We start from the raw sequence: 21,711 nt of genomic DNA, 5'->3' as shown, positions 1-21,711 counted from the left end.
ATACTAACGTAATCATAACAATATCACCATATCATATCCTATTATATTTTTAACTCAAACTCAATATAACACTTCTTTATAGATAATTACTATATCGTTATTCAATCTCATAATAATAGTTCGTTTATAAAATATTTCATCTAAATATTCTAATTGACCACTGATAAAATATTTAGAATAGTCACTAGACAACTCATTTTTAGAAATAAAATACTAACTAAATAAGTAAATTTTATATTTAAAAAGAAAAAAAAAGATTAAAAGATAAACAAAATAAATGTGAAATAAAATATAAATTTTATCTAAGTGTCAAAATAACACGGTTCAAATAAAATAATTTCAAAACAAATAACTTATATTAGAAATTAAAAGTCTCTGTTCAAATATAAAATTACTATAAATTTATGTTAAAAATAATATTCACACCAAAATCTCCATCTTACAATATTTAAACATGTAAGAATACATTTCAATTAGCCTAAATTATCAAATCTAACATTTGTCTTATATACTAAATTCAATTTGACCACTGACTTTTGTTGTTTAATTCCTTATAGTTAAGAAAAATTAAAATCACGATTCCGTTAATAATTTAAACATATTTAGAGTAAAACAGACATGAAATACAATTTAAAAAGCATTTATCCTATTTACTAATATGATACTTAAAATTAATTTTATTAATAATTAGTATAACAGTTAAAATCGGTACTATATTATGTAATATTTTTTTTGTAATGTTTTTTGTTTTAATTTTCATCATATTTATATTGATAACGGAAAATAATTTTTTTGACTTTTTTTTTTCAAATATAAAAGGTTAAATTATTTTTTTACGTAAACAATTGCATTAATTCTTTAAAAAGACAAAAAGGTAAATTCAATCTAATCTATAAAACCTATATAAAATAAAGAATCAATTTGATATTAAATCCTATTATATTAACTGATTTTTTCCCAATTCGAAAGGAAACCCTCGAGTCGCAGGAATGATTACTGAAAGAGGAAAAGGGAGAAAGATTGTAGCAGAAGCTGTGTTCATAAGCAAAACAAATTTCATCTGAGTGCGTCAATTTGCTTTGCTCTGTGTTCGTCTGCATCACCACCTTCTGCTTCTACATCGCCGGTGTGCTGCGATTTCCTTTTCTGCGACTTTGAGGTACAGGACAATGATTTTCAGTAATGGGAACCTACTTTGGTTTTGATCATTATTAATATTGCCGTTGTTTGTTCTAGGGTTCAGCTGTGTTGAAGTTCAAACCCTAGCCTGCGACTCGTGGTTCAAAGGAATGGCCTCATACAGGCCCTTCCCTCCGCAATCGAGTCAAATTCAAAACCCTATTCCAAGTGGGAATCATCAGTATACTAATAATAATCAAAATTGGGGTGCTTACGGAGATCCCTCTAATGCTTCATTTCCCCAAATCCCTCCAAATTCCAATTATCACCATCAGCAACAACAACATCAAAATCAACATCATGCTCCGTATGCACCTCCGAATCCCCATCACCCTCGCTATCCATATCCGCCACCACCTCCACCGCCACCGGAGGCTTCATACCAGCCTCCGCCGCCGCCACCTCCTCCCGTCTACTATCCCCCTAATAGCCAGTATAGCAACCAGCCACCTCCGCCACCGCCGCCGTCGTCGCCACCCCCCCCACCCCCTCCTGTTTCACCCCCTCCTCCTCCCCCGGCAACTCAGAACAATGAAGAGCGGCGCTTCAAGGACCCTTCCACGTCCGGCCGCCGCGAATATGATCCTTCCAATCATGGCATTGCTCACAAGCAGCACAAGCACCAGCCTCCCGTGCCAGCAAAAAAGGTGAACGGGCCTCCTGGCAGAACTGAGACGGAGGAAGAAAAGAGGTTGAGGAAGAAGAGGGAGTTTGAGAAGCAGAGGCAGGAGGAGAAGCATAGGCAGCAGCTAAAGGAGTCCCAGAACACTGTTCTGCAGAAGACTCACCTGTTGTCGTCTGGGAAGGGGCATGGCATGATTGCAGGGTCTCGATTGGGAGAAAGGAGATCCACTCCGTTGTTGAGTGCCGAGAGGGTGGAAAATAGGTTGAAGAAGCCCACAACATTTTTGTGTAAGCTCAAGTGAGTATGTCGATATCATTTTATGTTTTAGAGTGTTTTTTCAATTCAATTTACATTGTATTGGTGTTGGTAATGATCCATAAGGCGTGCAAATGTTATGTTTATTTTTTGGATGATGCCATCTAGTCTGTCATGCTTATTTCTAATACTGACGCTTTTTCTTTGTGTATTCTCATTTAAGATTTCGAAATGAACTTCCAGATCCAAGTGCTCAACCCAAGCTTATGGCTTTCAAGAAAGATAAAGATCAGTATGTAATCTTACTGGCATTTAACATCTGTAGCTAGGAAAGATACAAATCAGTACGTAATCTAATGGTGATTTTATGATTGTTGGCAGATATGCAAAATATACAATCACATCCCTGGAGAAAATGTACAAACCCAAGCTTTTTGTGGAGCCAGATCTAGGGATACCTCTGGACCTGCTTGATCTCAGTGTTTACAAGTACTGTCCTCTGTTCCTTTTGTAAATTTTAATACTTGAATGAATTATGCGGACTGAGAAGGTATGGTGAACCTTTTTATACAGTCCTCCCAGTGTCAGACAACCTCTTTCTCCAGAAGATGAAGAATTGTTGCGGGATGATGAAGCTGCTACACCTATTAAAAAAGATGGCATAAAAAGAAAAGAGAGGCCTACTGATAAAGGTGTAGCGTGGCTTGTCAAAACACAATATATATCTCCTCTAAGCATGGAGTCCACAAAACAGGTATTACGCTTATATATTGACATGATGATGCGTTACACTCTACAAGCAATAAACTTATGAACGTTTCTGTAGTCTTTAACTGAAAAACAAGCTAAGGAGCTGAGAGAGATGAAGGGAGGCCGTGGCATTTTGGACAATCTAAACAGTAGGTAAGTATATTCCACCATTACAACGTCAATTGTCGGCATGTGGATTACTATGTGAAAGTAATTTGTATCTTCTAACTAAAATTGAAATCTCTATTTTAGGGAAAGACAAATTAGGGAAATTGAAGCATCGTTTGAAGCAGCTAAGTCTGATCCTGTTCATGCAACGAACAAAGATTTGTATCCTGTTGAGGTTATGCCATTACTACCCGATTTTGATAGGTACGACACCATATATAACTTCCAAAAGTAACATTATTGCTCACCCTGGTGTTCTATTGATCGGTCTTTTATATTTGTGATATTAAAGCCTAATCTTTTGATTATAGACGATGCAAACTGTAAGACAGCATTCATATTTCATAATAACTAAAGCTTCCTTCTATCTACTGACCTCTTTGCAGGTATGATGATCAGTTTGTTGTTGCTGCATTTGATAATGCTCCCACGGTCGATTCAGAAATGTATGCTAAGTTGGACAAATCTGTTCGTGACGCCTTTGAATCAAAGGTAAGCTTTGCAAAGATGAATGTATTAATGTAAAAAAGGAAACACTGTCACAAATTGTCTGCAGGGTTTCATACATCATTTGTTGTATTTTCTCTAGTAGTTTTGATTCAATATGTGGTGGAGCTATCTAGCATTGAAAATTCAATTTTCCTTTGTTTTTCAATACGATAGTACTGCCTAAATTACCAGTTTCTAAGCTACCTGATTGTTGGTCTTTTGGTTCTGTATGCGTTTGAAAGTAGCCACTGATGAGAGATATCAAGTAAATAATATTTTGGCTCCTGTGACTAATGGTGCCAATTGCTGAATGTTGTTAGATTGATTCCTATCCATTTTGTGGCTTGCAGGCAGTTATGAAGAGTTATGTTGCAACGAGTTCAGATCCTGCTAATCCTGAAAAGTTTTTGGCATATATGGCCCCAGCACCAGGAGAGGTAAGCATTAAATCTATATATGGATTTCGAATTTGAAGCATTAGTTATTGTACATAATTATGTATTAACTTCTGGAAATGTCTAAAATTTGTGATGGCAGTTGTCAAAGGATATATATGATGAAAATGAAGATGTCTCGTACTCTTGGATTCGCGAGTATCATTGGGATGTACGTAGAATCATTTTAGTAGTTCAAAGACCATAAAATTACATAATGATTGGCTTTAAATTTGCATAACTAATATAAGTCGTTAACCCTTTCAATGTTAAATAAATTCCCCCTTTTAACCCTATTCTGACAATTTTGTATCATCTTAATAGGTTCGGGGTGATGATGCAGACGATCCTACAACATTCTTGGTTGCATTTGATGATTCAGAAGCACGTTACTTGGTATTTCCTGGAGCCTTTATCTGTCTTTTTAACTTAAGGATTGGAACATAGTTTCTTGGTTACACAATGTCGATCTTTTAATTTTATTGTAAATTTGATATGCAGCCTCTTCCGACTAAACTTGTTTTAAGAAAAAAGAGGGCTAAAGAGGGAAGATCAGGAGAAGAGGTTGAGCAATGTCCAGTACCTTCAAGAGTGACTGTAAGACGGAGGTCTAGTGTCGCTGCGATTGAGCTGAAGGATACTGGGGTATTGCACTGAATTTATCTATTAAGTTTGTTTGAATGCATAAATATAATTTCATATATTTATAATGCTTTAAAGGTTTATACAAGTTCAAAGGGCAATTCCTCAAAGAGAGCTCGTCTAGACATGGACGATGGTCTAGAACACCAACATAGAGGTGCTTCACACCAGGACAACTATCAGTCTAGTGGAGCTGAAGATTACATGTCTGAGTGATTATTTAATGCAAATGCTGCCGCCGGAAAGCAAATTGGTCCAACGAAATGGTTGTTGGATGAGTGGCTGCAGAATTTTTCGTGGCGCCTTTGTGCTTCAATGAAGAATACCAACGACAAATCTCATTTTTGTATGACCATTTTTAACTTGATGCACATACATTCAGAGTGTAGGCAGCTGTTGAATTAATATAGATTTTCTTTTCAATACCATTATATTAGAAAAGATTGAAAAATAATGAAGTGTAAAAAGCATGTGAGACCAAATAGAATCCCGTTATTGCTCAGTGTTAATCGTGACCTGCTTGCCAATGAAATCACAGCCTATATAATGTTGTGGCATTCTGATTCAGACATGTTTGCTTTTGTGCACATGATTGATGTGATAGTTTTATCAAATGGTGAAATTTGAGTGAGGTCAAACAATGACTGAGTTCGCTGATGGATTGCCAGTAAAAAGTATTGGTCGTGCCATGAGTTGAAGGCGGGTTTCTGGTGTGGAGATCATTCTACTATTGGCAAGTGAAGACCGCCTCCAATAATTGTCGAATGGGAATTAACTTCAATAGTTTTAGACAGCTATTCATTATTTAAAACACAAATGAATAGTTGATAAGTGGCTTGGGTATCGTGAAGGTGAGAATATAATTAGCAAAAGTAAAATTCAGAAAGGAACTTCAAAATTTGTGACCTGACGATGCAAAATCACAAGGACGAAATGAAGTTGCATTTTGGACGTTTTAAGCTGTAATATCGAAACAAGCTACATTGTGAATGGGAGAGGCCAAGTAAGCAATTTAGAAACAGCCCTAAAAATTTGCTTCCAAGTTAAACTACATATGCTCACTAATCCAACTTTAGTAAGTAGAGCCAAATTTATGTTTCTAGAAACTTGCAGTCACAAGACCCTAACTAAATTTCTGAACATGGATTGAAATATTATTTCTGTAGTTTTTATAAACCCTAACTTAATTTGAAAAGATCAATGGTCTATAGAATTAACAAACCACAATTTATTTCGGATAAGGAATTATTGAGAAACACTGTAATTAATTAACCCTAGACTAACAACCCTAGTTTTAGAAGACTTTTATGAAGGTTCACCACTACCATGTCAAACAATATATAATAATAGAAAAAGTTTTAAAAAGTAATACAAAATAAACTTTTCCATAAATTAATTTGTAACGATTCTTTTATACTAAATAAAATTACATAGAATAGTGATACAGAGAAGCTTCATCATAGAGAAAATAACAATGCTCATTTGGCACGCATTGCCCGTAAGTACATGAACGAATTCTTTGCTACAAATCTTACACAACATAAAGGAGCAATTACAAGTCAAAATTTTCTAATGAGATTATATTTTTGCTCATATCTTGACACCTTCATATCTTTAATCTATTCATCACAGGAAGCTTCTTCCAGTAGGTCAAGAAACCCTTTGTGGGCACTCTTTTGATCTGTGGGTAACTTAGGTTGACACCCCCAAGTGGACGCTGCCTCAAACTTAGTCCATAATTCCCTTTTCAGAGTATTTTCACCAGGTCGTTTTCCAGTTTGAAATGAGCTTTCAGGCATGGGAGTGTTCTCTACGTGTTCTAAGCTCCCAACAAAATGACCTGCACAGAAGAGAAAAATAACAGCTATTTTCATGCATGAAATCCATATCCAGTGTTAACCAACGACTGCAATAAAGCCATATTCGGGTAAAATTCTCAATAAACATTTACATGAGTGGAAGATAAAAAGTAAGATGATTTGAAGTTCCTCTCATAAGCCATAATCTAAAATCAACAGATACAATTCAAATTTCATAAAAGATGCTCTGTTTAACTTTTTGAAAATTGAGATGGATATTTTTATTTTTATTTTTATTTTCTATGTTCTCATTGATAAACGTATCCAAACAACACGAGCAATTCCAATAAGCATTACCTCGGTTACTATGATCTTTGCAAACATCACCACCATCACCATCTTTACACTTATCGACTTGTTGATTAAGAAGGTTGGCAGCTACGTGTACACACAAGCGATCATCAATATTATCATCAGGTGGCTCCATCAAAACGCATGTTTTAGGAGGTGAGGTAAACCAATCCGGCGATGCTTCCACTGTTTTGTTTCCAATTCCTGCCTTAGAATCGCGGCATATCCCAAGGAGCTCCGGATACTTCAAGGATAAATCCGGCGAAGAATCATCAACACCAGAAGATTCAGAGTCACTGTAACGCGTCCCAACAGGATAGGGAGTGCCCTTGCGAAACTGGTGATCACCCAAATGCTTCATTTCGGAAATAGGTTCGAGCAAAAGGCAGGATTTGGGAGGGGACATTTTCAGGCAGGGAGTCATGACAAGAAGCATGGATCCCTTGTCTTGGTTGTTTGACAGTTGGTGCTTAATTGGGGTTGGTTTGACTACTACATTGTCCATGAAAGCAGTGGCTAATGTGGAAGGAGGGAACTGAGGATTAGGTTGTTTGTGGTGTTTGGATGATAACGGAAGAGGTGTAAGCATGAACATTTGTCTACCTCTCTTCACAGTGCAATTGGCACGCCAGGACACAAGCGGTGAAGGAGACACCAAACTTAAGGTTGTCTCTTCAGGACTATCAGACGCTCTGCTTTCATCATCGTATGATTCTGTCTCTTCTTCCGTGTGTAGTGCAATTTGAAATTTGGGGACCCACGACTACAATTAGAGCAAAGCAAATTAGAAAAAAAAAACACTAAAATTAAAAAAACAAAGAACAGGGTGGAGTAAGGTTTCACCTTCAAAGAAGAGAGCATGTCAGAGAGGATTCGGGAGAAAGATTCAATTTGCGTTTTGTCATCTTCGCTTATGTCATTCTTCTTCTTCTTCTTCTTCTTCACATTATTATTATTGACTTCAATGGCACGCACGACAAGCTCATCAATCTGCGAATCCAATAATTAAAGTATGGATTTTGATAATCAAACGTTCCCAAAAATTGGGCGTTAGGTTAATAAATAATGAATGGTTGCATTGGTTCTCTGGTATTTGAACAGATTGAAGAATGAAATTTTGTTAGTGTAAAAGGATTGAATTGGAAAAAAAGAAAGGTTAGAGTATGACGCACCTGATGGAGAAGAGAAGAAAGATCGGAGCGAAGACGATGAAGATCACCGTCTTCAACCTCACTACCCAAACCCATCTTCTTCATTTCTTCTTCTTCTTCGTTCTATTCTATACAATCTCTCTCTCTCTGCTTATTTGAATTTTTCGCCAACGCGGGATTGCACCAAACTACGTCGTTTTCTTGGGTTTTCTATTGGACTTTTCGGCCCATAAATTTGTTTGGATCACGACTCCTTCGATGAATTAAATAATTTTAAATCCATACTAAATACATTAAAATGATTGTATTTTTTTTATGGTTATACATTATTTATATAAAATAATTTGCACGTTAGAAATTTATTAACCAAGATTTCAAATAAATTTCTTTATTTTTAAGTTAAATGGGTGTAGGCATGAACATTCAGTTAAACATACCACTATACTATTGTAAATACCACAACTTATTTAATGAATTTTACTCCTAGTTTTTAGAATTTTGAATAAATTTTAATCAATAAACAACATAAAATGTATCAAAAAAATATATTGCTGTTTTTTTTTCTCTTTCCCAATACTGTAAATTTTGTTTACACACAATTATTTATACAACGCGCCATGAAAGTAGTAAACATTACACGTCTCTCCATGAAACCTAAGACAATGTTATACGAACAGAAGACATAGAAGGAATCAAAGAATATAACATAGTTCAATGTCGAATTACAACTTATATCATTACAAATCACAGAACAATAAATTCTCAGATCCTTCCTTAGCTTCGTTATCACACTCTAAAATACATCCAAAATTTTCTACACAAAAATCAAGGTATGGCCCATAAGACATTAAGCAAAATAAATGGCCAAAAATGGATATTGACCGACATGTTCCTGTTCCTATGGATCCATCACTATCATCAACCACCCAAAAAGGTATAGAGCTGGATACAGAGAAAAAAAATGAAAAAGAATGAATCTGGTTGTGTAAACTATCTTCCCTGAACAAGGCCACTGAAAACCTGGCTATTTCCAGCAAGAGTTGCTTCCCATTCAACAGAAGACAGAAGAATCTGTGAGAGGGAAATCACTACTTGTCTCATATCAGGTCGTAAGATGGGGTCCTCATCCACACATTGCTTTGCCAGTGTGGCCAGCTAATATAACATACACCAAAAAAACAAATGAGTACAAAAGTTAAACTTCATGCAATGTTATTGATATTACAAAGTTGCATGGATTACTTAATTCGGATATGAAAATATCTATTCTTTGAGGTTTTAGCTGCAGAGTCTTCAATTTTCTGGGTTAATAGATCCAAGATATCCAAAATGAGAAAAGGAGAAACTAACCTTAAATACACAATCATGGGGATACAAATCCATCATATTTGGATCAATATAATCTCTCAAGCTTGACATGCTCATGGAGTCAGGTGAATTCCTGAGAACACCCAGCATCTGCAATTTAACAAACATCAAGGGTATACCCCAGAACACAGTTGCAATGGTAAAATACAAGAACTTTTAATAAGAAGAAATAAAGAGGTTATGGGTAAAAACATGCATAACATAACCAACAAGTGGCATTGCTGAGAAAAACATGTATCCAGCAGTCGGAGCTATAAGGTTGGCTTGGTAGTAAAAATTGAAAGGAAAGATGGGTGAGGTTATGGGTTCAACTTCTCCCACTAACATTTGAGGATATAAGTTTGGTTTGAAGGATTTGGAAGAGACAGGAAGAGAGATTGTGGATTCAACTCCTTCCACTAACAAAAAACTAACAAGTAACATTTGTCGATCAAAGAAAAGAAACACATGCAGCAGCCAAGTTCCGAGAAGCCAGAAAATTATTCAATAGTGTAACATTTTGAACATAAATCTCGGTGCTCTATATGTATGTGTTCCTATATGTATGTGCTCACACAACAAATCTATGTGTTCTATATATATGTTTTCATTAGAGAACAACTCAACCATCTCAGTAGGTTGACATAGTAAGTAATTGCAGATTAGTTAATAACATGAATCACTTTTCTTATAATTTATAAATTTCAAATATTATATTGCATATATTGCTCAGGACTTTTTTATTTATTTTTGGGGCAAGGTGCTGGGGAATACAATCTAGTTATATCAAGTCCTACTGACATTCTGAATATTAAATATTATTGGAGATAAGATGATATCATTACTGCTAAAGTTACTTACATTACACCTTAAAAATCTATGGTAAAGCCAGGCAGAACTACTTTCAGTAGAACTTACTATAGATGCCAATGAACGCCTTTCAGGATTTTTTGTTGTTGTGCCTTCAGATCGAATGATGGCCTCCTTTCCTGATATAATCTCAAAAAGGACAACACCAAATGCATAGACATCACTTTTAGTTGTCGCAAGACCCTCACTCAAATATCTGCAAAATATAAGAAATAAAAAAATATTGTTTTATGCAGGAAGAATGAGTGAAAAAAAAAGTTTGTAGTGATATTACTTACTCTGGGGCAAGATATCCATATGTACCAACAACTTTGGTAGTTGAAATTTCTCCCTCATTTGCTTTCCCAACAAGTTTTGCTAACCCAAAATCTGAAATCTAGAGAAGACAAAAGAGATCTAAGACAAACGACAACCAAGAAATGTGAAACATTTTGAAATTAAAATAGTGTAGCAGTGTATACATTTTTATTACCTTTGCTCTAAAAGAAGCATCAAGTAATATGTTACTGGTCTTGATATCACGGTGTACATAATGAGCTTTTGTGTGCTCGTGTATGTATTCAAGGCCCCTGGCAGCATCAAGCGCAATTTGCACCCTCATGATCCAAGAAAGTGGGGAATGACCTGTAAGCAGCATAAAAAATGAAAATAAACCATAAAAGCATAGCTTAAACTTGTTCATACAATAATACATGGAAATTTGGCAGTCTTGACACCAATTCAAGCCCCTTCTTTGAATAACATAAGAATTTTGTAAGAACTCACTCTACTGTTTTCATTCATGTATTTCAACACACACAAAATTGCATCATAGAGAAACAGCAACTAGCTGCCACTTGAAGTATCAACTTAGTATCTGAATCTGCTTAAAAGGCTGCAACGTCTCCAAACAAAAGATATTGAAAATAATCAATTGCTAATAGTTAAAAATGGTAGTCCGCTGACTGGGTTGGACAAACCCTGAACACAATCTCTATATAGTGGAAAAGTCGGATAAAGGCATCAGATTGAAAAAAGAATGGCGTTCCTTGAGTTTAAAATTGGTCATAAGGTGGTGGTTAAGCACAAATGCCATTCTTTCGCTATCAACTTTCTGAATTGTTACAACAAAATATCAAATAACAGTTAGGTACACAATGGAAAAGATGAAAATAACACAAATCCAGTCTAAAAAACTATTTAGGTTTCAAAGTTAATGCTGGAATGAGATTAAACCCCTTAAACCAATTAGGAAAAAGAAAATCTCATGTTACTTTATTATTGCACGTCTCATCACAATAACCAGGCAAAATGCTGCAAGCAGTTAATTTCCAATAGTACTGAGGAAAGCATTCCATTAAATTTTCAGAAACTTAAAATCTAAATGTAAAAGCACGAGTCCATACAGACAGTGGTGATTAATATTCTACAGACCAGAGCATAGATGCATAATCTTACCCTTACTTTGAGGATCATGCAAATGGCTTCTAAGTGAACCCTTCTGAGCATATTCATAAACTAAGAAAAGCTCCTCGTGACTAGCTGCATAACCAATCAATTCTACCTTGACAATACAATCAAAAGTACAACTCAGGCTTTTGAAATGTGCTATGCAATTGAATCCAAAGTCAAATCATATAATGTATTTTGATTGGATAGTTAGAAAGGAAATTACCAGATTAGCATGATGAACCTTGCACAAAACTTTCATCTCTGACAAAAATTCTTTTGTTTTAGTAGCAGTCATTCTTTTAATAGCAACTTCCTGCAAGGATTCAAGTAAAATTGGTCTGAGAAAAAACAAAACCCACTGTATATCATAAACTTCAACTCCTGAAGTATATGACCCCAAACCTGATCACGAAGGAGGCTATAATAAACAGAACCGTATGTTCCATGTCCAAGTAGATTTGAGTCAGAGAAACCATCAGATGTGGAGAAAATCTCTTCATATGTAAAGACAACAGGCTTATCCATTTCAAATACATCAGGCCCAAGAGCTGCAATAGTAATGAGCATATCATTATCCATTCATTCCAATTTGAACGGACAAATCATTAATATTGGCAGTACACAGATGTATGATAGAACCCAACAGGTATACATATAAGTTGAAAGAATTGCATGTATTCATGCCATCCAAGAACATATAAATGAATAATATTCAAAATTTAAAACCAAGGGAGAGTTAACTCACACAAGTTGTTAATAATGCTTCTTACTTTTCATCATAATGTCAGAAAACCACAATGCAATTTAAAATCAACTTGCCAGCCAGAATGAAAAAGAATGCAGGTTATATAAGCAAAGTTTTCAGATATCAATAGGAACAATAAACACTTGAGAAATCAGTACGTAGGTAGTTACTTGAGGCTTTTGGAATGGTAATCGTGTGATTGCTGGATTCAGCATCTGTTTGCTTCTGTTCAACATGCTTGCCACATATGTACCTTCCAGAACCACAAAAAAAACTTGGGTTCCTTAGAATATGGAATTTATGAGAAATTTTGCCCTCGGCATCTTTCTCATTAGTTCTGGCATCATCAGCAAAACAATTTGATGATCTCATACAAACACAGAGAATCACAGTTAATACAATTAGAATTAGACCAACTCCTAAGCCCCCAATGATCCATACGTAGGGTACATGAGCCTTGTGGTCAACTTGATCAGCTGTAACCAAAAAATTAAATTAATTAAATAAATTAAGTGCGTAGTATTTGGTAGGGGACATGACGGACAAACTACAAGCTCAAGAGAAAGATATTTTCCTTTCTACAACATATGTTGATTAATACCTGAAAAATTATCAAAGGATGGAGCAGGAACAGGAACTGGTGGAGCAGTATTATTCAGGGGATAAGGATCACCAGGAACTGCAACCATTGAAATGGTAAGTATTCAATACTGCCTAATACTATAGCACTTCACTAATACAATTGGTAAAGGAATATACACAAATCCATTGCACGTAAAACATTGAAGCAGTGAATATAGGCAAATATTTGAATCATCAATTTCAGCTAGGCCATTCAATAAAAAAGGTCATCCCGTGCATATTATTCTCCCAACTAAACTGTATTACAGAAATGCAACTTCCACCACCTCAAAGAAACCGACCATATTTATCCTAAACCAAAGGAAACTAATATATATCCAGAGATAACATTCCTTGACTTAAGCTCAAGATCTCAGACAGATTGACATTAGCAGCATAGAAAATATGATATTCTTCAACATTCACTCTGCATGAAGAAACTACCATAAACACTCTTTATCAACAATCTGCTACCAAGATAACAAACACTTTACAACTTGATTTAATATTAAATCAATCTCGTTTGGAAACAGAATGCAACTGTGTTCAGGTAAAAGAGAAGATGCAAAGAAAAATCTGTTTAAATGTACTCCGTAACCCCTCCAATCTATTTCCTCAAACAGTCAAAGTAACCAATGCATGAAAAATAAACAATTCTTCCAACATTTAAGCAATTGATAGTAGTAGGTATTTCCCGCACACGCACGATTTTCTTAACACATTAAATGCCACCAGCCACCAGTCATACCAAACCAAGAATTTTACCAATTCCCAACTACGTCAATGAAATCACTATCAATTCATAATCAGCTCATTGAATGTACATATCATCTTTCATTTGCCAGCTGCTTTGTAAATTATAACCTATCCTGAAATTCTATTTTATTTTGATAGAGTATATTTTTCTATTTAAGTGACTTAAGAAGACCTTAACATTACAATTCTCAAAATCGCTGTCATATCCAACCACTTTTTTCCCAAATCCCAACTACAAAACCCTCAACAGCCCCACCTCAGACATCCTATCCAGACTTTCAGAAATGAACAGTAAGCAGATGCACAGAGCGACATAACACCTAAGTCTAAAACATCCTCAACCGAAACTGAAGATAACCAAAATAAGGCCCTCTCAAGCTATAAACACACACTTTAATATTAATACATAAGGTATATTTGGACAAAATTTTTCGTAAGTTCCTTTCAAAAAGAAAAATAAGAAAAAAAATGAAATTAACTTGTCTAAAATTAGCTTATACATGAGCTAATTTGTAGAACATCTTTCGTATAGTTTTTCTAATTGTTTTTTATTTTATTTTAACTTACTCATTAGCTTATTGGAAAGTCAGATTCGTTTTTTTCTAAAACACTTCGGAAGAAACTGGTTCCAAAAGATTACAAGACAATGATTGAGGAAGATTGCAAGGAAAGACTAACCAGAATCAAGTGGTATGTAATAAAGCGAACCAACTGTGACATTATCCAGATTACTAATGCCATTCACACTCTCAATGCTATCCATGCTAACCCCAAACCTGCTTGCCAAGGACTCAATACTATCCCCGTCTCTCATCACATAACTGACCAAATAGTTCCAGAGTCCACTGGAGCAGCCACAAAACAACCTCAGAGAGACAACAGCACCATTCCTGGCCCTCCTGGTTGTGTTGGGAAGGACAGCAAGGCCATCATAGGCACTCATCACCACGTCATACACTAATCCCTCATTGGATTTCACAGTGAACGTGGTATTGGACAAGTATTTCTTGATACCCGCAGCACAAGAACAATTCTTCCTTATGAACACGTAACCCCACGCATTGCCTTCAACTGTGATGTCACCAGGCAACACATCAAACATGCTCTGAATCAGAGCAAGCGTTTGGTTTGGCTCAGGCTTGAAGGCAATGAAAGAAGTGCAAACGCGACCTGTGTCCGTACAGTTCATAGGTTCTGTGGAGTAACAGGAGCTGAAGTGAAGGTGGATAAGAAAGAGAAGCAACCCCAAATGGGGTTTTCTCACGAGAATCATCATTGACTGGTAATATTTAAGTGACGGGTATTTAGAGCAAAAGGGTCAATGAAAATGAAGCAAATAGCGAGCTTGATCCAGAGAAAGAAAGCAACTTGATCTGAGTTTAAAGGAGAATAGTACAACCAAGTACAAATTCAGTTGGGAAAAAGGAAAGGAAAATCCAGACTGTGCAGAAACAAGAAAGCAAAGTGATGGGATTTTGATGCTCCAGCTTAGATGACAGAAGAACTTGTTTTTGGTCCTTTCTAACAATTTGATGAAAGATGACAAAATATAAATAGGAAAAATATCCGTGTTGAGGAATAGTAGTTAAGAGAGATCAGTGAATGGAAGATGGGTTAAGTGCGGGAAAGAAAAAGGTGGAAATGGTAGTAGTTAGGGGGGTTTGAAGCTGAAGGGAAGAAGAAAAAGTGAATGAAGAGAGTCTAAAGAGAGCATTTTTGTAATTGCAATGTGTTCGTATGTGATTGGAATCGGAATGGCTAATGCTGCATTGCTTGGTTGTGGTAACTGGTAAATCTCTTACTGAACACTGTAAAAGAGAAAGCGACCTGCAAAGAGAGAACTTTCAGACCCACCCACCTCACCTGGCAGACTCCATTGTCTTCAACACACATTTCTCTTTTGACATTTTCACCCCTCCCTTATATGGATTTCCCCAATTGAAAGCAAGTACATTTATATTTTCACTAATATGTCTTTTTTTCAATCACACTCATCAATTACTTCAAAATCTCTCTTACTTAATTAGGTAAGCCCACATTAATTTAGTTTTTAATCATTTAAAATAACAATATCAATCAATTAAAAATTAGTTTTTAAAATAATAGTTATTGTAAAAAAACAATAAACCTCCCAATATCTATATTATGAATTTAATTTGAAATATATTTATATTATTTTTTTAAGAAAGTGTTAACTAAACATTTGTACAAAATTGGAAGTGATGGCCCGTAGACAAAAGTCTTGTTTGGTAAAGGGTATGATATTTTAATGCTTGAGGGTAATATGGGAAACAAAAAGTATGGTTACGGAAAGGTGAAGGCACAATAGAGGAAATAGCTGGCAATAGGCAAAAGGAAAAGGACAGTTTGAGAAGTGGGGCCACCCAAAAGGGTTGTCCGATGTGATCAAAACAAAACCTCGCCGAGGAGGAATTCTCAAATCATCGGAGACTCAACTCCTCGTTGACCTTGTCTTGTTTGACTCGCCAAAACCGACACAAACAGAGGCAGCATGGACATCGTATGATTCTGACCATAAATTTATACATTTAAATTGTTTTAGAAATTGAGTTTGAAGATTAATTTATAATATTAATATTTTTTAGAAAAAAGAAAAATAATTTGAAATTGAGGAATATTTATAATAAAGATGATGCAGGAGTTATATTGTGTTGAAGTGCAATTGAAGTGAAGAAAAAGTGTGGGTGTCTCCATTAACGAGGGAATGCCAGAAAAAGCATGGCAGCATTTAGTGGAAGATGAAACAGTGGTGGGCTCTGCATCAGTAAGTATACCCCACCACCATAATCACCCCCTTCGATTCAACTTAGTGATTATAGATAGTAACTATTGATTAATATAGAATTAAAATAATTTACTTCAATTCAAATTTATATATACTGTCACTGATATTGATAGAATTAATGAATTAAATCTTAATTTTTAATTATTTCCTTTTTGATAAAAATGTAAACAAATTTTAAAGAAATAATATAAAAATTTCCATTTTTGTAATTATTTAAATCTTAAGATTTTTTTAATTGAACAATTTGGCGATTAATATCATATTTCAGAATATATAAAAAGAATTGAATTTGAGTGTTTTTTTTTACATAGTTTCTCTTTTATTATTTTTAAAAAATAAATATATTTTTTATTCTTCATTAATATATCTACTTTTTAAAAAAAAACAAATTATCACAATCTAAAAGAAGAACTGGAAGTTACTAAAAAAATCTATAATAATCAAGATTTAGTTAAAAGCTGATTATAAAAGAATACATATACATTACTTTTTCTTCAATATTCATAAAAAAATAAATATAAAATTCATGATATAAAAAATAATATTAACTATTAAATAAAATATTTTAGCATAAGGTGAGATGCGGATTATTTCTTTTCTTGCAAAAAAACAAATAAAAAATAGAACAAAAGTAATGAGTTTATATTCAATTTTTTTAAAAGAAAAAACAAACGAAAATAAAATATGAGTAAAATTTGTAAGAAACTCAAAAAGATAATAACAAGAAAACAATAAAAATATCTTATTTAATAACTTTTAAAAGAAAATAAAAATTCTAAATATATATAATATTTTGAAAACAATTTGGAGGGGCATGGGCAACCCGCGAAGCTCCGCCTCTTATGTCATATTCTGAAGAACAAAAACATGTCATATTCTCAACGACAAAAACAAAACCACGAAACACACTTGACTTGTATTATTCTAGTGTAACTTGTTTTTTTAGAGTGTGATTAATGGTACATATAATATGGAATATTTCTTTTTATTACAAAAACAAAAATTATGATATATTTGGCTGAGCTGATAAGGACAGGATTGTAAATATGGTGATGATTTTTTTTTTATTATTATCTTACTCTTGCAAAAATATTTTTCTACGTGGGCTTACATTACATTAAATGTAATTACATTTTTAAGAAAGAAATAATTTTCGTGTTAGATTTATAACTTTATTACTAACTTCTACACTAAACTATACTATGATCCTTTTCGTATCTACTTAAAAAACATCTTACTTCCCATATATAGAAATACTTTGTTTTATAATCATCACCCTTACATAATTTAAATCCATTTTTTCTTAATATACAATAAAAATATGAAAAATGCCACTTCTCCCGTCATTGTTTTAATTTAAAATTTTTCTCAATAATATTTTCGACTTTCCGACTTGGTTCCTCTAAAAAGCAACAAATGGTTGAGTATATTACAATTAAACATGCAATAACGTATTACAAAAAGCAGGTTTGTAGCTCCTCAAACGTGCATGAGCTCAGCTTCCTCAAAACTAATACTAATAAAATATGAATCCAATTTATAAATAAATGATTGATACCACCTTTTAGATTTATGGATTTTAATTCTTATGCTCAACTTTGAATTCATAAGAATTAAGGACTATGATAATTTGACTCAAAGATTAATTTACGTATGAATGAAAGAGTGTTCGAATGATGATATAGTTACACACAACAAAATTATACATAAGAAAATAGTACTAAAAAGTTGAAAATATTTTATTTTATTTTCAAGATCAATACTAATTTGAAAATTATGTTAGAAGTGGATTTAAAGTCTAACTCAAGCTCGCAAAATCGACTTGTAAGGTAAGATTTGTATTTATTTATAAAGTATGAATTGACTCTGATACTATATTAGAAAGGGACTATAAACCTAACTCAATCTCACAAAACCGGTTTGTAGATGAAGTTTTCATCCGTTTATAAAAATAAAAATAGTTATCCATAAAACTATGAATAATAGTAACCTGCAGGTGTAAGGTATGTTTTGAAGATATGAAAAAGAAAGTTAGGTTAGGTTTTTCCTTGAATTGTTAATAATACCCAATCAACCTAATCCATGGAACACATACGAAATCAAAGATTAGCAAAATATGTTGGCCCCATAAGCTACGTCACTTGCATGTGAAACCTTTCTTCCGTAGTCGACAACTTCAAACCAGACCATGTGTATCCGAACCATCATCAATCTTACATAATACACCAAATCATTGTTTACGTTTCATCTTAATAAATTAACAAAAAATCATTATAGTTATTTTTTTTATTTGAAACAATGTGATTCATCTTGTAATTTCACTGTTTAAAGAATGATAGGGTACAAGATACATTTACATTCATTTAACATACGCTCATAAAATGATCATTAAAAATGAATTTTTATATTTAAAATAAAAAGTAAAATAAAAAAATAGTGTTAAATAAATATAAATTTTTTTTACATCAATTAATTAAAAAGACTTGAAATTAGAAAACATGAAAAGAGCATGTGACATTAATTAATTAAAAATGTATAAAAAAATTACTTCATAACAAATATTGCTTTAGGTAAATAATAATAATAATAATAATTATTTATTATTATTATTATTATTTTGCTTTTGCAAATTTTATAAAATATTAGACGAAGTGTTAAGCATATAATAGTTATAAATAATAATCATTATAAATATAAAATATGCAACTGAACTTAAAATTAAATAATAACAAATTTAACTACAGACAATTTCCCCTACAAGTTTTCAAGTTAACAATGATAAATAATTCAAACCTTAAAAGCTGTATAATTAAGTTTTAAAAATAAATCAAAATAAATTTTTTTAAATAATTAACAGCTGCCTGTGTTTATAAAATACTACACTAGTTTTAAAAAATTACAAATATGCCTTATAGTAAATATACTAAAGCTATTAATTACAAGATTAAAAAATAAAGTCATGTTAACACAATAATAGCGATAATAAAAACAAATATTCAACATGATTATATTATATGATCATATCTAGATTATCCAGTGCTATTTTATCACTTGAAATAAAAATAATTTTAAGATATTTAGTTTTTTAAATGTTTCTCGATTAAAAATATAACTAATTACGCTTTTCATTTTAGTGTAATGGTATTATATAACTAACGCCTGTTTTTCAGTTGGTACATTTTAGGAATGTGTATCAGGTTTTAGTAGACAAAAGTATCCTTATATATTATGGATTCGAAGTTTTAAGGTCAAGAGTATTTTAATAATTTTCATTCTCAAAACTAAAAGAAAAACCTCAAATCCTTACCCATCTCTCTCATTCCTCTCAAATCTTTCTCTTTCATCTCTCTTATTCCAACATTTTCCATTTTCTCTATTGTAGTCCCAATTGAAAAAAAAATCAGAAACATTCGACCTTAAACAATTTCTTACAAAAAATGATTTTATAATGAGTTTTCATTTTATAATTTTTGTCTTATCTAATTTTATCTAATTTTCACAAACATAATGACCCCAATTGGTAATTGGCCTGGAAAAAATAAAAAACACTCGCTGTTAAACAATTTCTTACAAAAAATGATTTTATAATGTGTTTTCATTTTATAATTTTTGTCTTATTTATCTAATTTTTACAAGCATAATGACATCTAAAGAAATTATTAATTGATCTGGAAAAAATCAGAAATACTCGCGGTTAAACAATTTCTTAAATAAATGATTTTATAATGAGTTTTCATTTTATAATTTTTGTCTTATCTAATTTTCACAAGCATAATGACATATGAAAGAATTGGTAATTGGCCTAAAGGGTTCTTTTTAGAGATGATGATTCAACATCTGTAGGTGATGATTCAACATCTGCAGATGATGAAATTAGAGAGGTTAGTGAAGATCATGAAATTGAAAGATCTTGAATGAACGTTTGCCTTAAGGCGAATATGTCAATGACTCAACTCTTTACAAAGACAAATTGTTTAAGGACGGATGTTTCTCATTTTTTCACTTGAAGCTACACTAGGGTGACAGAGAAAATGTTGGAATGAGAGAGATGAAAGAGAAAGGGTTGAGAGGAATGAGAGAGGTGAGTAAGGGTTTGGGGTTTTTTTCTTTTTTTAGTTTTGAGAATGAAAATTATTAAAATACACTTAACCTTAAAATAGAATCCATGATATATAAGGGTATTTTTGTCTACTAAACAGGCGTATGCACATTAGCAAACCCATATATATATATATATATATATATATATATATATATATATATATATATATATATATATATATATATATATATATATATATATATATATATATATTAATTAAAAAATAGGTGTAAGAATTTGGCAAAATATATAAATAAAAGCATGAAATTATCGCTTGAATTTAAAATCTGGTAAGTATTTACAATAGCTTTGTTGTATACATAAATAAATAAAAAGAAACTTATATCATAAATTTAAGAAATTATTTCACTGTAATCAAATATAACAATAAAGTAAGATGTGAAAAAAAATGTAATAAGTAATGTAAAATTTAGTATTATTATAATAAAGTATATATTATATTTCAAAAGGTTAACAGCAAGCCCGTCTAGCTCAGTTGGTAGAGCGCAAGGCTCTTAACCTTGTGGTCGTGGGTTCGAGCCCCACGGTGGGCGTTTTTTTTTTGTTTTTGTAGTTTTAATAACTGTTTTGTATTTATTGTACTCTCTTAATGGGCTGGGCTTTTTCATCCTATTCACTTCTGGATCACTGTTAGTCCGATAACGCCTTTGCATAAATGATATTTAATTCTATTTTTTGAATTTCGGAAATGATATGAATTTAAATAATCAAATCTTATGAAAAATTTTCTTTTATGCACTTTTGTATTAATTTAATTTCCCTAAATTTTATATCATTGTCCCCAACCTTGTTAATGCACAATTAGTTTGATTTCCAATACAAATTTCATCCAATAAATATTTATTTTTCTTCCTCTTTTGGACTACAATGAAAAAATAAACAGTGACTAAATGGGCTAATAGGATCCATTTGGGCCCAGTTTGCCACCAACACACAAAAAAAAATGTTTTAGACCAAGCGCAAAACAAACAGGTGTTAACTAGCGGACAATTTAAAATAAAGATTTTTTAAAGTTTTTTCTTTTAATTTATTCTATAACATTAATATAATATGGTCAAATAATCCAAAGCATACCAATAGTTTAGTCAAAATTTCGTTTAATTTTTTTACTAATATTAGAGAAATTAAATTTATAAAATAAACTGAAAATATCATCAGACAATTGATTT

At 32.8% G+C, this 21,711-nt stretch overlaps 3 protein-coding genes and 1 non-coding gene across 5 annotated transcripts; 2 read left to right on the top strand and 2 right to left on the bottom strand.

Annotated features, from left to right (window-relative positions):
• The first annotated feature begins 954 nt into the window (after positions 1–954).
• Positions 955–5,109, top strand: ELF7 (hydroxyproline-rich glycoprotein family protein). The gene is made up of 13 exons (XM_047323910.2): positions 955–1,159; positions 1,237–2,101; positions 2,283–2,351; positions 2,441–2,548; positions 2,633–2,813; positions 2,886–2,962; positions 3,062–3,181; positions 3,364–3,469; positions 3,817–3,903; positions 4,004–4,072; positions 4,225–4,296; positions 4,402–4,545; positions 4,621–5,109. The coding sequence occupies exons 2-13, from the start codon at positions 1,290–1,292 to the stop codon at positions 4,756–4,758; spliced, it is 1,983 nt and encodes a 660-aa protein (XP_047179866.1). The 5' UTR covers positions 955–1,159; positions 1,237–1,289; the 3' UTR covers positions 4,759–5,109.
• Positions 5,110–5,908: 799 nt separating this feature from the next.
• LOC124846621 (uncharacterized) lies at positions 5,909–8,004 on the bottom strand. Its single transcript, XM_047323904.2, has 4 exons — positions 7,865–8,004; positions 7,536–7,682; positions 6,699–7,455; positions 5,909–6,382 (listed from the first exon to the last, which is right to left on the bottom strand). Exons 1-4 carry the CDS (start codon positions 7,946–7,948, stop codon positions 6,162–6,164), a joined length of 1,209 nt encoding a protein of 402 aa, XP_047179860.1. The 5' UTR covers positions 7,949–8,004; the 3' UTR covers positions 5,909–6,161.
• A 522-nt stretch (positions 8,005–8,526) lies between these two features.
• Positions 8,527–15,422, bottom strand: LYK3 (protein kinase family protein / peptidoglycan-binding LysM domain-containing protein). 2 transcript variants are annotated; one of them, XM_047323913.2, is made up of 11 exons: positions 14,292–15,422; positions 12,838–12,915; positions 12,407–12,712; positions 11,894–12,039; positions 11,715–11,804; positions 11,504–11,603; positions 10,533–10,684; positions 10,339–10,436; positions 10,109–10,256; positions 9,194–9,301; positions 8,527–8,998 (listed from the first exon to the last, which is right to left on the bottom strand). In XM_047323913.2, the coding sequence occupies exons 1-11, from the start codon at positions 14,887–14,889 to the stop codon at positions 8,834–8,836; spliced, it is 1,989 nt and encodes a 662-aa protein (XP_047179869.1). In that variant the 5' UTR covers positions 14,890–15,422; the 3' UTR covers positions 8,527–8,833. The 2 variants fall into 2 exon arrangements, with proteins under 2 accessions (XP_047179869.1, XP_047179868.1); XM_047323912.2 differs by having other exon boundaries at positions 11,498–11,603; positions 14,292–15,416.
• Positions 15,423–21,002: 5,580 nt separating this feature from the next.
• TRNAK-CUU (transfer RNA lysine (anticodon CUU)) lies at positions 21,003–21,075 on the top strand. Its single transcript has one exon. It is a non-coding gene; the product is annotated as a tRNA-Lys (tRNA).
• The last annotated feature ends 636 nt before the right edge of the window (positions 21,076–21,711 follow it).

This window comes from Vigna umbellata, chromosome 11 (assembly GCF_029865625.1).
Source record: "Vigna umbellata cultivar VRB3 chromosome 11, Vumbellata_1.0, whole genome shotgun sequence".
In the NCBI taxonomy this organism is placed as follows: Eukaryota; Viridiplantae; Streptophyta; class Magnoliopsida; order Fabales; family Fabaceae; genus Vigna; species Vigna umbellata.
This window is presented reverse-complemented; position numbering and strand designations above follow the sequence as displayed.